Source organism: Felis catus, chromosome C1 (genome assembly GCF_018350175.1).
Source record: "Felis catus isolate Fca126 chromosome C1, F.catus_Fca126_mat1.0, whole genome shotgun sequence".
Taxonomy (NCBI): domain Eukaryota; kingdom Metazoa; phylum Chordata; class Mammalia; order Carnivora; family Felidae; genus Felis; species Felis catus.
Window position 1 is genome coordinate 212,326,392 of NC_058375.1, and position 16,970 is coordinate 212,343,361.

The 16,970-nt window shown below is 41.5% G+C and overlaps 1 protein-coding gene across 1 annotated transcript in view; it reads right to left on the minus strand.

Annotated features, from left to right (window-relative positions):
• Positions 1-11,631: 11,631 nt before the first annotated feature.
• The window catches only part of SLC16A14 (solute carrier family 16 member 14), a 34,474-nt gene continuing 29,135 nt past the window's right edge, over positions 11,632-16,970 (minus strand). The window contains exon 5 of the mRNA XM_023259789.2: positions 11,632-14,905. Within this exon, the coding sequence (XP_023115557.2) occupies positions 14,754-14,905 (152 nt within the window). The 3' untranslated portion in view covers positions 11,632-14,753. The remainder of the gene's footprint in view (positions 14,906-16,970) is intronic.

The following is a 16,970-nucleotide window of genomic DNA, read 5'->3' on the forward strand; positions in this document are numbered from 1 at the left end:
TAGCGCCTCTTTCTGTAGCATAAAGTTTTATTGGGACATAGTTTAAGCATCATCTATGGCCACTTTCACATTACGGTGGCAGTAATTGGGAGTCACAATACAGACTGTATGGCCTGCAAGGCTCAAATTATTCTCAAAGAGGACAAATTAATTTTCCCAAGGTGTCGTAACTAATAAGTGGTAAAACTGATATTTAAATCTGTACTTAAAGTCTGTGCGCTTAACCACAAAAACCACATACCACTTCTCTTTGCGGAGCCAACACCTCATTTGACCAATGGAATTTGAAAAGGTGATAGGATTTGCCCAAGGTCATTTGAAATAATTAGAGGGCCTTGAGCATAATATAAGAGACCATTCTAATTTAGTTGTCCAGGGAATATTCCAAGTTTTGATGAACTAAGTTGTTTTTTTTTTTTTTTTGATTTTAATTCCAGTGTAGTTAAGAGTGTTATATTCGTTTCAGGTGGACAATATAGTGATTCAACAATTTCACATATTATTATCAAGATAAGTGTACTCTGAATCCCGTTCACCCATTACACCCGTCCTCCCCACCCACCTCCACTCTGTTAACCATCTGATTGTTCTCTATATAGTTGAGAGTCTGGGGGTGCCCGGATGGCTCAGTCAGTTGAACGTCTGACTCTTGATTTTGGCATAGGTCATGATCTCACAGTTAATGGGATTGAGCCCCGCATCGGGCTCTGCACTGGCCAAATGGAGCCTGCTTGGGATCCTGTCCCTCCCTCTTCTCTCTGCCCCTTTCCTGCTCAAGCTCTTTCTCTTTTTCTCAAAATAAATAAATAAACTTAAAAAAAAAAAGAGTCTGTTTTTGGTTTGTCTCTCTTCTCCTTTGTTTTTTCTTAAATTCCACATACAAGTGAAATCATATGGTGTTTGTCTTTGTCCAACTGGTTTATTTCACTTAGCATAATACTCTCTAGATCAATCCATGTTGTTACAAATGGCAAGGTTTCATTCTTTTTTATAGCTGAATAATATTCCATTGTGTGTGTGTGTGTGTGTGTGTGTGTGTGTGTGTGTGTGTGTATATATATACATATTCTTTATCCACTTATCTATCAATGGACACTTGGGCTGCTTTCATAATTTGGCTATTTTATTTATTATTTATTTATTTATTTTTTTTAGAAAATGTTTATTTATTTTTGACAGAGAGAGAGACAGAGCATGAGCCAGGGAGAGGCAGAGAGAGAGGGAGACACAGAATCCGAAGCAGGCTCCAGGCTCTGAGCTGTCAGCACAGAGCCCGACGCGGGGCTCGAACTCACAGACCACAAGCTCATGATCTGAGCTGAAGTCGGATGCTCGACAGACTGAGCCACCCAGGCACCCCTGTAATTTGGCTATTTTAAGTAATGCTGCAATAGCCATGGGGTGCACGTATCCCTTCAAAGTAGTGTTTTTGTATTCTTTGGATACTCCATGAAATTACTGGATCATAGGGTAGTTCTATTTTTAACTTTTTGAGGCAACTCCATACTGTTTTCCACAGGGGCTGCACCAGTGTGCGTTCCCACCCACAGCCCATGAGCGTTCTTTTTCTCCACATCTCTGCCAACACTTGTTGTCTCTCGTGTGTTTGATTTTACCCATTCTGACGGGTGTCAGGTGATCTCTCATTATGGTCTTGATTTGCATTTCCTTGGTGATGAGTGGTGTTGAGCATCTTTTCATGTGTCTGTTGGCCATCTGTATTTTTTCTTTGGAGAAATATCTGTTCATGTATTCTGCCCATTTTCCCATTGGATTATTTGGGGGGTTTTGGTGTTGAGTTGTAAAAGTTCTTTATATATTTTGAATAGTAACCCTTTATTGGATATGTCATTGGTAAATATCTTCTTGCACTCAGTAGGTTGTTGTTTAGTTTTATTGGTTGTTTCCTTTGCTGTGCAGGAGCTTTTTACTTTAATGCAGTCCCAATAATTTATTTTTGCTTCTATTTCCCTTGCCTCAGAGAATATATTTAGAAAAATGTTGCTACATCTGACGTCTTTAAATTTCTGTCTGTGCTCTCTTCTAGGATTTTTATGGCTTCATGTTTCACATTTAGGTCTTGAATCCATTTTGAGTTTATAGTTGTGTGTGATGTAAAAGGGGTCCAGTTTCATTGTTGCACGTGTAGCTGTCCAGTTTTCCCAACACCGTTTGTAGAAGGGACTGCCTTTTTCCCACTGCATGTTCTTGCCTCCTTCATCAAAGATTAATTGACCATATAATTGTGGGTTTATTTCTGAGCTCTCTATTCTGTTCTATTGATCTATGTGTCTATTTTTGTGCCAGTACCATACTGCTTTGATTACTACTGCTTTGTAATATAACTTGAAGCCTGGAATTGTGGTATCTCCAGTTTTGTTTTTTCCTTTGTCAAGATTACTTTGGCTATTGGGGGTCTTCTGTGGTTCTATACAAATTTTAGGGATTATTTGTTCTCGTTCTGTGAAAAATGCTGTTGGTATTTGATAGGGATTGCATCAAATCTGTAGATTGCTTTGGGTAGTATAGACATTTTAACAATATTTGTTCTTCCTTCCAATCCATGAGCATGGAATATCTTTCCATTTGTTTGTATCGTCTTCAATTTCATCAGTGATTTATAGTTTTCAGAGTACAGATCTCTCACCACTTTGGTTAAGTTTTTTCCTAGGTATCTTATTATATTTAGTGCAGTTGTAAATAGGATTGTTTTCTTAATTTCTCTTTCTGTGGCATCATTATTAGTGTATAGAAATGCAGTGGATTTCTGTACATTGATTTGTATCCTGCAACTTGATTGAACTCATTTATTAGTTCTAGTAGTTTTTTTGCTGGAGCCTTGAGGGTTTTCTATCTATAGTATCATGTCATTTGCAAACAATGAACGTTTTACTTCTTCCTTACCAATTGGGATGCCTTTTATTTCTTTTTGTTGTCTGATTGCTGTGGCTAGGACTTCCAATACTGTGCTGAATAAAAGTGGTGAAAGTGGGCATACGTATCTTATTGCTGACTTTAGGGGAAAAGCTCTTAGTTTTCCCCCATTGAATGTGATGTTAGCTGTGGTTTTTTTGTGTAAGGTCTTTATTATGTTGAGGTATGTTCCCTTTAAACACACTTTGTTGAGGGTTTTTTTGTTAATTAAAAAAAATTTTTTTTACATTTACATACAAATTAGTTAGCATATAGTGCAACAGTGACTTCAGGAGTAGATTCCTTAGTGCCCCTCCCCCATTTAGCCTATCCCTCCTCCCACAACGCCTCCAGTAACCCTCAGTTCGTTCTCCATATTTATGAGTCTCTTCTGTTTTGTCCCCCTCCCTGTTTTTATATTATTTTTGTTTCCCTTCCCTTACATTCATCTGTTTTGTCTCTTAAAGTCCTCATAGGAGCCAAGTCATATGATTTTTGTCTTTCTCTGGCTGACTAATTTCACATGGCATAATACCCTCCAGTTCCATCCACATAGTTGCAAATGGCAAGATTTCATCCTTTTTGATTGCCGAGTAATACTCCATCGTGTGTGTGTGTGTGTGTGTGTGTGTGTGTGTGTGTGTGTATATATATATATATATATATATATATATACCACACCACACCTTCTTTATCCATTCATCCATCGATGGACATTTGGGCTCTTTCCATACTTTGGCTGTTGTCGATAGTGCTGCTATAGACATGGGGGTGCATGTGTCCCTTTGAAACAGCACACCTGTATCCCTTGGATAAGTGCCTAGTAGTGCAATCGCTGGGTCGTAGGGTAGTTCTATTTTCAGTTTTTTGAGGAACCTCCATATTCCAGAGTAGCTGCACCAGCTTGCAGTCCCATGTGGAGGGTTTTTATCATGAATTGCTGTTGTAGTTTGTTCAATGCTTTTTCTGCATCTATTGAAATGATCATATGGTTTATCCTTGTTGATGTGATGTATCACATTGATTGATCTGTGAATGGCAAACCACTCCTGCATCCTGGGAATAAATCCCACCTGATTGTGGTGAATGATTTTTTAAAACATATTGTTGGATTTGGTTTGCCAATATTTTGTTGAAGATTTTTCCATCTATGTTCTTTTTTTGTTTTTAAGTTTTATTTATTTGTTTTTGAGAGTGAGAGAGAGCAGGGGGTGGGGAGAGAGAGAGAGAGGGAGAGAGAGAATCCCAAGCAGTCTCCATGAAGAGCCTGATGTGGGGCTCAATCCCACGAACCATGAGATTATGATCTGAGCCAAAATCAAGAGCCGGACACTTAACTGACTGAGCCACCCAAATGCCCCTCCATCTATTTTCTTGATGAATTAAATTATTGCCCATTTTTTCTATAAATAAATATCTTAAGTTCATTTAATAATAAGGAGTAAATTCTTTTTCAAAATCCTCACACAATCTTCAGGAAAATTAAGGGATTGAGTGGAGTGTTCAATATGGCTCACTAGGACCTTCCAGGCTCAGTCTCCTCCTCTTCCTGCCACTCCCTCCACTTGGGAACCAGTCCGTCCGAAGGACTCTTATATTTTTCAACTTCACCTGACAACAGGAGGGGCTCCCCAGGGCCAGTTTGAGACCCTCAACCCAACCCTCCCTGCTTGTCATTATTGGAAGTCAATACCGTTCATCTGTGGCACCTTGAATGCTTTTCCAGTGATGTCTGCCTTCCGTATGACCCAGTTCTCCTTTCCTAGGTGACAAATGCAGCTGCTTCTCAGCCTTTGTCATTCGACACCAGCATTCTCACCCCTCGCTGTTTGTGGACATTTTGCTTTGGAGGCCTCGGGTCCACAGAAGCCACACTCCAACACAGCCAACATGGCCGGTTATTCTGAAGCATTCACATCTGAGATCTCTGGGGTGAGGCCACCTCCCCTTCGAGGGAAGTCTCCTTTCCTCCACTTGTTCCGAGCACTTGTGACTCTTTGCTCTACTCTAACCTGGGCCTCCTCAGACCCATCTCTTCCTGTTCATCTAGTAGCCCCTCACTGGCTGTACTTGGCTGCCTGCCCTCTCTGGACTCCGTGATCAGTGACACCCTCAGTGACACCTGACCACTCTTCCCCTTTCACCCTGGGCTGGCAGACTACTTCCTCTTCCCTGCGTCTGACTGCAGAGCATTGCCGGAGAGCATCCTAAGACGCGCCTCTTTGGTGCACTACAGAGACCGACCCGGCTCATCTGGCCTCCCGCCATTGCTGCGACAGCCCGCTTACTGTCTCATCTACTTCCTGGACTCCTCCCGGTGGGTCCTCAAGCCGTGCCTCCCACTTGGCAGCAATGAACTTACCAGTGTAAACCGCACAGCTTCTTTTCTCTCCTGCTCTAAATCTCCCCGTCCTTGGTCCCGCCTTTTCTTCTTCCCACCTTCAGAGGCAGGCGTCACCTTATTTCCAGTGCTCACCCCTTCCTGTTGGCAGGGACCCCGGTCCTTCCCCCTCCGTGTTCTTCTGCACCTTCAGGCTGTCCTCTTCACAGATTCCCGTCTCTTTCCTTCCCTTACTTGTACCCATCATTCCTTGAAAGAAGCTTCACTTCACCCTACTGTCCTTCTTCGTGCCATCCTGTTTCTCTCCTTGGCGGCCACCAAACTTCTTCCACTGTTCGTTTACCAGCACCCCCCCCCCCACCTGCTCCCACTCCGTCCTCTGCTCTTCCTGCATTGGCCTTGCCCTCCCTCGGCAGTCTTTGGAAGCCACCCCCTTAGCTGCTGCCCTGACTCTCCTTATTAATTCATTTCCAAACACCATTTGTTAGTTACTCTGCGCCAGGCACTGGACTCAGCCCCCCGGGGACGCTCGTCTAAATAGAACACAGCCCTACCCACCAGCAAGTTCACGGTCAGTAAACACTCGGCTTTTTTCTCCTTTAACATCCCAGGTTCTTCACTAGCCAGCTTCACTTCCTAACCCACTGCTCCTTTCCTTCCACCTTGGAAGGATTCTTCTATTCCCGCCCCTAATCGTCCTGCACACGTGCCTCTACTTACCTCCAGGTTACTTCTCCAGGCTGTTCCAAGCCTGTGTGGTGTGATGCTGCACGAGAGAGAGACTGCTGGTGCTCCAGCTCACCAACACCAAACACAGCTCACCAAGAGGGCTTTCACCAGGTGCTTCGCAGACTTCTGCTTTGTGCCCAGTTGGAGACACTGTGCCAAGGGCTTGGGAACGGCTTGAAGAAGACAAACCAGGGCCCCTGTCCTCATGGTGCTTGCTCGGTGATGGCAGTGGAGGGGGATACAGAGGGTTGGAGGGTAATAGTTTGAAACCCTTTCCTTGGAGATTCCGATATGCACCCTGGGTGTGTGTGTGCCAGGGGGCGGGGCGGTATTCTCTGCTCCATCCTGTCCTTACTGGACACGTGCTTCCATGAGGACACTTGAGACGCACTGTCTGACCGTCAACCTTGTCTCCCACTTTGCAGAGGTTGGGCTTAGCAGTGTGAACTTGACAGCTTCTTTTCTTAGCGTGTCTGTCAAAAGTCTTGTACAATGCTCGCCTACTTTCTCAGCCTGGTCACAGCCCTAATCCTGATTACTTCAGGTGCCTGTTGAACCTGAACTTCTCCTGGGCTTTCCCGAGCCTGTGGTTTTGCTCACTTGGGTCTCTCCTTGCTCCTGTCACACTGCCAGCCCCTAACTTAATCATACCTGGCCTCCGAGGCCACTTCAACTTCCAATGACCCTGTCCTTCAGATTCCTCTAACAGCGCAGTTCTCAAAGTGCAGTGCTGGGACCCTCGGGGGGGTCCCTCCTACCCTTTTGGCAGTCTGTGAGATCAAATATATTTTCACGATGATCTTAAGACATTATTTGACTTTTCCACTCATTCTTTCACAAGTGAACAGTGGAATTTTTCAGAGGCTACTTAACCTGTCATGATGTTAGCGCTCTGAGGGCTAGTGGAATGTATGCATGTAGATTTTTGTGTTTTCTAGAATCTTCTTAGGCCGTAGATTTAGGATATACATAGGTTCAGTTGTCAGAGGCTGCCTCAGTTTGTTCTCAGGACTTCCACTCTGCTCTTGCTAGCAAATTTTGTGGTACCTCTTGTAATTTAGGTAATCTCATTATTATCGAATAAATCATTTTGATATCCTGAAGTTCTCCTATGTGGAAACACAGCAAGAGGTAGGTATGCTTTGTCGTCTCATTTTACAATGTAATTTAAAAATATCCTTCCAAATGGTTTATAAGTTTTAAACTTTTGTAAAACTCATGATTTTAGAATTTAATAGCATTTTATTCTAAGATTTTTAAATTTACTTATACTTTTCTTATATTCAAGGCTGGATCATTAGCTTTAAAAAAGGGAGATTAGAAAGCTTGCTTTCTTAGCCCACAGCTGCACCATCCAAACCTAAAGATGCTGAAAAAGATGAAATACTGGAATCTGCTTAAAAAGAGTGTAAATACGAAACAAAATATTTCTCAAGATTTATCTTTTTCCTTGGCTTTATGATGTTACAATTTTACCTTCTCGGGGCCTCTTAAAGTTGCAGCACCATTTTGAGAATAATAACGTAGAGTTTAAAGAAAAGCAAACTGAATATTTTAAATGTAGATGTGATGAGTTCATTAAAAGCCAAAAATTGATCATTACAGCCTTTCAGACGCGAAACGCAAAAGCCATTGAAGCCCCGCGCGGGGAAGTGACTGTGCTGAGCCGTCTGGAGACAGCACAGACGCCCCATGCAGCTGACGCTGCTGGATGCCTTCTGGATGGAGAGTCAGCAAAAGGAACCACAGCAATGCCACTTTCTAATGATACGGTAGCTTGTCAAATTAGAGATTTAGCTGCACACATGAAGGCTGAGTTAGTATCTTCTGTGCAGAATTGGACTTTTGTCTTACACGTGGACAAATGAATAGAAGTGGCCGGGCTCACCATTTTGCTTGTATTCATCCAGTATCAACACCAACTAGTTCAAGGTCTTCTTTTCTTTTCTTTTCTTTTCTTTTCTTTTCTTTTCTTTTCTCTTCTTTTCCTTTATTTTATTTTATTTTATTTTATTTTATTTTATTTTATTTTATTTAAGAGAGAGCCTGAAAGCAAGGGAGAGAGGCAGAGGTATATAGAAAGAATCCCAAGCAGGCTCCACACTCAGCATGGAACCCGACACAGGGCTTGATCCCGTGACCCTGGGATCACGACCTGAGCCCAAAATCAAGAATCGGACATTCAACCAACTGAGCCACCCAGGGGCCCCTGAGATGTTCTTTGATGTGAATTCTTGTAAAGAAACTCAGATGGCGCTACAACATTCAAAATATTGAACAGCTTTATTCACTCTCGTGGCTGATCCCGGAGCAACTGTGTTGATGCTTGCACTGACTGTGCAAAAGCGATGGTGGGTCAGCGGCCAGTGCCTTAGCACAAGTCAAAGGAGTGACGACAGAATGTGCTGGAAGCCACTGTATTTCCCACTGCCAGGTGCTTGCAGTCGAATAATGGGCAGATTCACTTACCGATATCTTTGATGAAGTAGTAAAAATTATTATCTGTTATTTATTAAGTCCTTACCCTGAGTCCACATCTTTTTAAATTTTTTTTTCAACGTTTATTTATTTTTTGGGGGGGACAGAGAGAGACAGAGCATGAACGGGGGAGGGGCAGAGAGAGAGGGAGACAGAATCGGAAACAGGCTCCAGGCTCCGAGCCATCAGCCCAGAGCCTGACTCGGGGCTCGAACTCCCGGAATGCGAGATCGTGACCTGGCTGAAGTCGGACGCTTAACCGACTGCGCCACCCAGGCGCCCCTCATCTTTTTAATATTCTGTGTGACAAAATGGGAAGGTATACACAAAGAACAGCTGCTGGAAATCGAAGTCCAGTGGTTGTCTTGGGGAAAAGCACGTCTGTACCTAAGCTGCAAGCTGAACTTACTGCCTTTTCCATGAAATACAGTGTTTACATTTGGCAGACACATTATTGAAAAGTGAGGCTGTCCCTTCAAGGAAAATAAGTGCAGTATTTGTTGCCAATGATGATATTGAAGCTTTCGAAAGGAAATTAGAATTTCGGATAATTTATATCAACCTCCATGAGCTTGTCCACTTGCCAATTGAGATAGAATTTACCTACCATAAAACTTACCCTGTTAAAGTGTATAATTCAGTGGTTTTTATATATTTGCAAAATTATGCAGCAATCAGCTAATTCCAGAACGTTTTCGTCACTCCGAAAAGATACTCTATTAGCCGTGCCCGCTGGCACTCCCTCCACACACCCCTTTCCTTCCAGCCTCAGGCGACCGTTAATATGCTTTCTGTCTTTATAGATTTTTGCCTATTCTGGATATTTCATATAAATGGGATGACACAATGATCATGTGAGTTTTAAACATATTGTATGAGGGGCGCCTGGGTGGCGCAGTCGGTTAAGCGTCCGACTTCAGCCAGGTCACGATCTCGCGGTCCGTGAGTTCGAGCCCCGCGTCGGGCTCTGGGCTGATGGCTCGGAGCCTGGAGCCTGTTTCGGATTCTGCGTCTCCCTCTCTCTCTGCCCCTCCCCCGTTCATGCTCTGTCTCTCTTTGTCCCAAAAATAAATAAAAACGTTGGAAAAAAAAAAAAAAAGAAATACCACTTGTTGAGTTTTGGCATGGTATTCAAAAAGAATCTACAATTATCTGAAGAGACTATTAAATACTCCTCCCCTTCCCAACTACATATTGGTAGAAGGCTGAACTTTCTTCATGTATGTATGTCATTGAAAACCACATACCACGACAGATCAAATGCAGGAGCAAATATGAGAATCCAGCTGTCTTCTATGAAGCCAGATATTAAAGAGATTCACAAAAATGTAAAAGAATGCCACTATTCTTTTTTATTTTTAGAGAGAGTGTGAGTGGGGGAGGGACAGGGGGAGAGGGGGACAGAGAATCCGAAGCGGGCTCCACACTGACATCAGCAAGCCTGATGCAGGGCTCCAACCCACGAACCATGAGATTACGACTTGAGCTGAAGTCAGATGCTCAACCAAGCCACCCAGACGCCATTACAATGCCACTATTCCTACTAAAAAAAATTAGAGGGGAAAATATGGTCACTTTCCATAAAAATGTGTTATTTACATTAACATAGTAGGCTTCTTATTGTTATTCCAAAATGAAGTAATATAGGCATATTTTCAAAAATGTCTCACTTTTCATTTCTAACATGGTAAATATCAGTAAGACATACCAACCCCCCCAAAGGATCTTTGGGCGTTGATTTGTTTTTAGGAGTGCCAGGGGGCCCTGAGACCCAAGAGTTTGAGGATTGTTAAGTCCAGCACTTGTAGTCTGTATCTTTCACTTGACCAAGTAGATACACTTAGCTTTATTGAACCTCTGTATCTTTATTATCAGTTACAGTTTCATTTAAACAGGTCATGAATCCAATTTCCCCCAGCTTTGTGATAACACTGGGACATTCAGTGCTTTGCAACAGCAACTTCCTTCTACACACAGGCCACTCAAGGGCAGGAGGTTTACATCCGCCTGTCTTGTTCTTATAAAAGCCTAGTTTACATTTCTTGATTGGAAGAGAACCATGGAAACAGAAAGACTTAGTAGAATTAAAATATTACACAGTATGAGTGCTCCAAAGATAGTGATTGACCAGAATGTTGTATAAAAGGAAATAATCAATGTGAGAGTCAGGACAAGTGTATGAAATTGATTAGAAGGTTTTGATCTTTTTTTTAATTAAAAAAAATTTTTTTAAACGTTTATTTATTTTTGAGACAGAGAAACAGAGCATGAACAGGGGGAGGGGCAGAGGGAGAGGGAGTCACAGAATCTGAAACAGACTCTAGGCTCTGAGCTGTCAGCACAGAGCCTGACGTGGGGCTCGAACTCACGGACCGTGAGATCATGACCTGAGCCGAAGTCGGATGCTTAACCGACTGAGCCACCCAGGTGCCCCTAGAAGGTTTTGATCTTAAATACTGTGAGAGTGGGTCTCCAATTTCAGCGTGCATAATAATCAGCTGGTAAGCTTATCTAAAAGTCAGGTTTTGGGGGCTTGCATGGCTGTCGGTTAACTGTCCGACTTCGGCTCAGGTCATGATCCCATGATTCGAGAGTTTGAGTCCCACGTCGGGCTCTTCACTGACAGCATGGAGCCCTAATTGGGATTCTTTTTCTCTCTTTCTCTTTGCCCCTCTGCTGCTGCTCTCTCTCTCAAAAGAAATAAACATGAAAATAAATAAATACATTATAAAAAATAAATAAAAGGTAGGTTTATTGGCCTCATCCCACAAGATTCTAATTCATTAGATTCAAAGAAAATCCAGGAATCTGCATTTGAAATAATTTTGAGCGCCAACCCCCCCCCCCCCGCCCCCCGGGTGCTCAGTCGATTAAGCATCCAACTCTTTATTTGGGCTCAGGTCATGATCCCAGATTCATGGGACTGAGTGTGAAGCTTAAGATTCTCTGTCTCTCCCTCTGCACATCTCCCCACGCGCTCTCTCTCTCTCGGCTTGCTCTCTAAAATAAAATAAATAAAAATAATTTTGGATACAAGTTTTAAATTGAGACAGCATTATGTGCATGAGGAACAAAGTCATACCCATTCCGGTTCCCAAACCTCCCTCCTCAGAGCTGACCTCTGTTGGTGTTTTCTTACATTTCCTTCCAGAAATATATACATATACAAGCCATATGAATAATGTTTATTTGGTATTAACAAAAACATAATTGGGAGCACATTAAACATATTTTATCTTGTCTTTTTCCGTTAGCAATATATCTTGCATAAGGTTTTCTAATTTTATAGATGGGGCTTTTTAAAAAAAATAGTTGCATAAATACCACACTTTATTTTACAGTTCCCTATTGATGGACATTCAAATTGTTTCCAGTCTTTTCTATAACAAACAACAACTCAAAAGTTTTTGTTCATTTGTAGGAAAAGTTTTTAGAAATGCAATTGCTAGATTAAAAGGCATATACATTTCAGATTTAATAGCTGTGCTTGGCATTTCTTTCTTTTTTTTTTAATGTTTTATTTATTCTTTGCACAGAGAGAGAGCATAAGCGAGGGAGGGGCAGAGAAAGAGAGGGAGACACAGATTCAGAAGCAGGCTCCAGGCTCTGAGCTGTCAGCACAGAGCCCGACGTGGGGCTCGAACTCACAGACCGCGAGATCATGACGTGAGCCGAAGTCAGACGCTCAACCAACTGAGCCACCCAGGCACCCCATGGGCTTGGCATTTCTAACGACCGACCACCTTACGTGATTCTCTCCAGGTGGTTCTATGACCACATCTAGAGAAAAAACTGTTCCAGGGGAAAGAACCAAACAGATGATCATCAGTTACATTTTAGGACTTTACCCCGCTAAAGCCAAGACAATAGAGATTTTACATAAAAACACAATGACCGTCTTTAAAGAGGACAAAATTTATTTCATCTTATGTAAATAAAAGTCGCTTGGATATGTGTGTGTGGAGGGGAACACTATAAAGCAGGTGGTATAAATATACAATGAATCATTTATAATATTGTCAACTGTGAATAGTAACATAGTTTAAACAGGAAGTGTTAATATGTTTGCTGTAATTCTTCATAGCATTCTCTTTTACTCTGTTGTCCACATGAACGCTGCAAGCAGGTTTTACTGTTTTTGTAAAATGGGAACTTCTGATTTGGTAGAAATCACCCTTCCACAAATGCAGAAAGTCAACGAACAGCTGTATGAACTGCACCTCAGCGGGTCTAACTTGGGTGTAATGAAAGCCGGGGAAGTGGATAAAAAGTTCATGTTTGTGATGCACAGCCAGCAGTGTGAACATCAAAATGCATGGTCTATAGCACCATTCAAAATACTGAACACCGCCTCTTGTTAATTTGGTGTTGTCTGAACATGAAGGTAATGGAAGGCTTGTAGTCAGTTTTAAAACACGTTTTGTTTTTTTTTTTTCTCAATCTAGTTATCTGATATTACGGTAAATACATATAGAGAGAGCATTGCCTCAGGATTTAAGAATACCTTTATCAAAATAGACAGCTGGATTCTTAAACAGCAGCCAAAGCTGTAATGGTAACAAATGGGTCGTTGTGTTGAACCAAATGAAGTATGCATGCAATTTATTATCTATAACAATTTACAGGCGATTCTTGAGTCATTAGAGGTAATATTGAGTGTGCATACTAACTATGCTTTTGTTTCTCCTTTCCATTAGCTGCCTTTTATTATTATTGTGATTTTGGTGGTCCCTTTAATCACACAACTCCTCCCACGAGACATCGGAACAGGAAATAATGGAGACAAAACAAAAAGGAAATTTGTCCCCGTAATCCCTTGTCAACAGCTCTGAAGCGTTTGGTGGAGGAAAACCTGAAACTATTGGCTAAAACGAAGCTTGGGGTAACATTCTGTGATTCCAATTGTTAGTACTGTCCCTGCTTCTAATTACCAAGGATAACAGAATGGTCTGTGCTCACTTTAGATAAATTTGACCCAAGACATTGGGCAATGATATTAAAGGATTTTTACGTGTGTGAGGAGCGAATTGTAAGTAGAAATTTACACGGTTCTAAAATATGTGTAAACAAGTAAGGTGGCCAGAAATTTCAAAATCTGGGAAGAACATTCTGTAGTCCGAAAACTGTTCTGGCTTAGAAAAATAAACATCTCAGATAAAGGAAGAGCATTATTTGATGTCATGGACCACAGTTATCTTTTGTGCACGAAATCAGTCAAGAGAACTATTTTTGGAACCTCGACGAGCTCAGGCAAATGAACTGTCTCCCTAACAAGAGACTCTGGAGAAGGGCTACTGGTTAGCGCTACTCCATTGTCAGGTGCACAGACATCTAGACTAAGGGAATTCTGTTTATGAACCTCACAATTTGATAGTCTCACGTTCTGGATTAGTAACACACCTTAAAAATGATTAACTGCCAGCTTTAGATACCGGCCAGCAATTACTTCTCTGCTTGATTTATTGGGTGGGAGAAATCCAGAAAAAAATTTTTTTATAAACCCCAGATCATGCCCCCAAAACGAAGAGGCCAATGATATGAATAAAAGTGCTTGAATCATAGCCCTTGATTCAATGTTTGTGTGACAAATACGACCTCTCACTAAGGAAATCATTATTATTTATCTACGTTTTGTCTTAAGGTTCAGTTTATAGCTAGATATTGAATCAGGATTGACGGCAGATGATTTTCTTAGAGGAAGGTTTAGAAACCGTACTCCCCAGCTGCAGGATTCTTTCATAAAAATATAAACTGTGTTTCTCTGATTGTACTAAAGGTATTACTTTTGAAATTAGAGCCTGCTTTTCACTAGTAGATCAACAGCTCCCTGTAACAAGTTCTGAAACCTAGTTATACTCTTGTGCTTGAAACCCAGTCCTCTGTAAGCTTTCCAAAAGCATTTGGTTAATTTCCACCTTACAAAGAGTAGTTGAGTTGAAAAGATTTTGTTCCCCGTGTTTGTTTCAAAAGCTGTAGCTAAAACCTTAGTCCCAGGGGATGATGAGAGAGAATAGTTTTTGTAAGGGCATTTCTACCGACTATTTAGTAGGGTGTCTTCGAAGGACATTGTCTTCTCTAAGACACATGCAGGCTTTAATACCTCCCAGCATTGCTTCTCCCCAAACGGAAAGGCAGTGCTGCTTTCGAACGAAGTCACGACCATGGCATTTACAAATGACAGTGCCCGTTACCATCCAAAGCCCTTCCCCACAATGTCACAGGCTCCTCACAGCAATCATGTGAGGTAGGTGTGGGTACCACAAAGAAATCTTACGGGAAACATAACATGACACTAAACATGTGAGCCATCCATGTATTTTTTTCTGGATTGTTCGATAATTTGAATACACGGTTGAATGAGTAAAAAGAGTATTCCTACCATGTAGAGTAAGCCACATATATAGAAGGAAAAATCGTATTTTTCTGTGATGTCATAGATCCAACCTGCAAAACCAAAAAAAGAATATATTCAGTGTAACATAGCTGATGAAAGTCAAGAGCACAATTACTGCTCCTATAAATATTTCTATAAGGATTTAGTTATAGGTCATGTAATACCCCAAACATTTCATTTAGCCATTTTTTAAAGGTTTTTTTTTTTGAATGTTTTTTTTTGAGAGAGAGAGAGAGACAGAGCATGAACAGGAGAGGGGCAGAGAAAGAGGGAGACACAGAATCTGAAGCAGGTTCCAGGCTCTGAGCTGTCAGCACAGAGCCCGACGTGGGGCTCGAACCCACAAGCCGTGAAATCATGACCCAAGCAGAAATCGGACACTTAACCGACTGAGTCACCCAGGTGCCCTTCATTTAGCTATTTTTAAGCCCAGGCTACACAAGCCGGAGTTCTCGGTGCCTGGGAACAGCAGGCATTTTTCTCTAAGCTGCTAGGGCACCTTACAAAGTACTCAAGTCCTGGAAACAGTGGCTGGCTGACTGGGAGCCACTGGGAGGATGTGATGTGCAGCTCTCAGGGTCTCTCAGGCTGGCACAAAGCCAGCAGTTGAAAAGTGAACCCAATGATTTTCTTTTTTTCACAAATATAACCACCAATCTTTTCTCAAACTTTCAAAACCCTTCTGAAGGAGTTTCTGGTGTATACCAAAAAAGGCTGAGACATTTGACCCTTCATTCACTGTGGAGTGTTTGAGAGTAAATATCTATTCTATAAAGAATACAAGTTTCCGGGTGCCTGGGTGGCGCAGTCGGTTAAGCGTCCGACTTCAGCCAGGTCACGATCTCACGGTCCGTGAGTTCAAGCCCCGCGTCAGGCTCTGGGCTGATGGCTCAGAGCCTGGAGCCTGTTTCCCATTCTGTGTCTCCCTCTCTCTCTGCCCCTCCCCCGTTCATGCTCTGTCTCTCTCTGTCCCAAAAAAATAAATAAATAAACGTTGAAAAAAAAATTAAAAAAAAAAAAAGAATACAAGTTTCCATGTTTTATACATTCATACTTACAGCTATAAAACTTTAATATATATATTATATAACTATATGTTATATAATATATAGTTATATAATATATAACATATATATATAACATATATATATAACATATAGTTATATAATATATATACATATATATATATAACTTGAAATTGCCAAGGAGATAGCCTTCAATGCTGACTAGATTTTCAGTTTTTTTTTTTTAATTTTTTTTTCCAACGTTTTTATTTATTTTTGGGACAGAGAGAGACAGAGCATGAATGGGGGAGGGGCAGAGAGAGAGGGAGACACAGAATCGGAAACAGGCTTCAGGCTCCGAGCCATCAGCCCAGAGCCTGATGCGGGGCTCGAACTCCCGGGCCGCGAGATCGTGACCTGGCTGAAGTCGGACGCTTAACCGACTACGCCACCCAGGCGCCCCTAGATTTTCAGTTTTTAAGAAATCATACTTTAATATTATAATCTAAAGCTTTCATACGCTCATCATACTGGGCACTCTGTAAAATTCTATTATAGTTCATGGATTCTAAGACACCATGAATTGCATGATGCATCATTATCTTATGTAGCAATAAGAAAGAAATATCCTTGTCAGTTGAAATATGACCCAGTGTCCCAGGGCTTTGTAAAATGTATTCCAATTTCAGAAATGTTAAAATGTGGAAGGAAAAAAAAAAGGTCTCAGAAACTATGAAACACAGTTACACCCCAGTGATTAAATCTAAGAATCAGTCACATGTCATGGTCCCATGACATGCAAACCATGCAAGCTAAGAGGATTAAACCATCCACAAGAATTTCATTTATGGTAAAAACGTAAATTTTGAACATTCACTTTTTTTTCAGATGCACACGTACATTAGCAAAGACATAAGGAAGATAGAAATGACTTAATGATGAAAGGGAGTACTTCGTGACCACCTTTCAAAGCTATCTTTTCAAAACTATCTGGCAAATGAACGCATAAACGCAACTAAACCTTCTCCCACCCACAAATAGCTACACAAAAGCAACTGTTCAATATGTCAAGCAGTGCTTCTGACTTCCTGGGCTCTTGTCTTTATCTTTT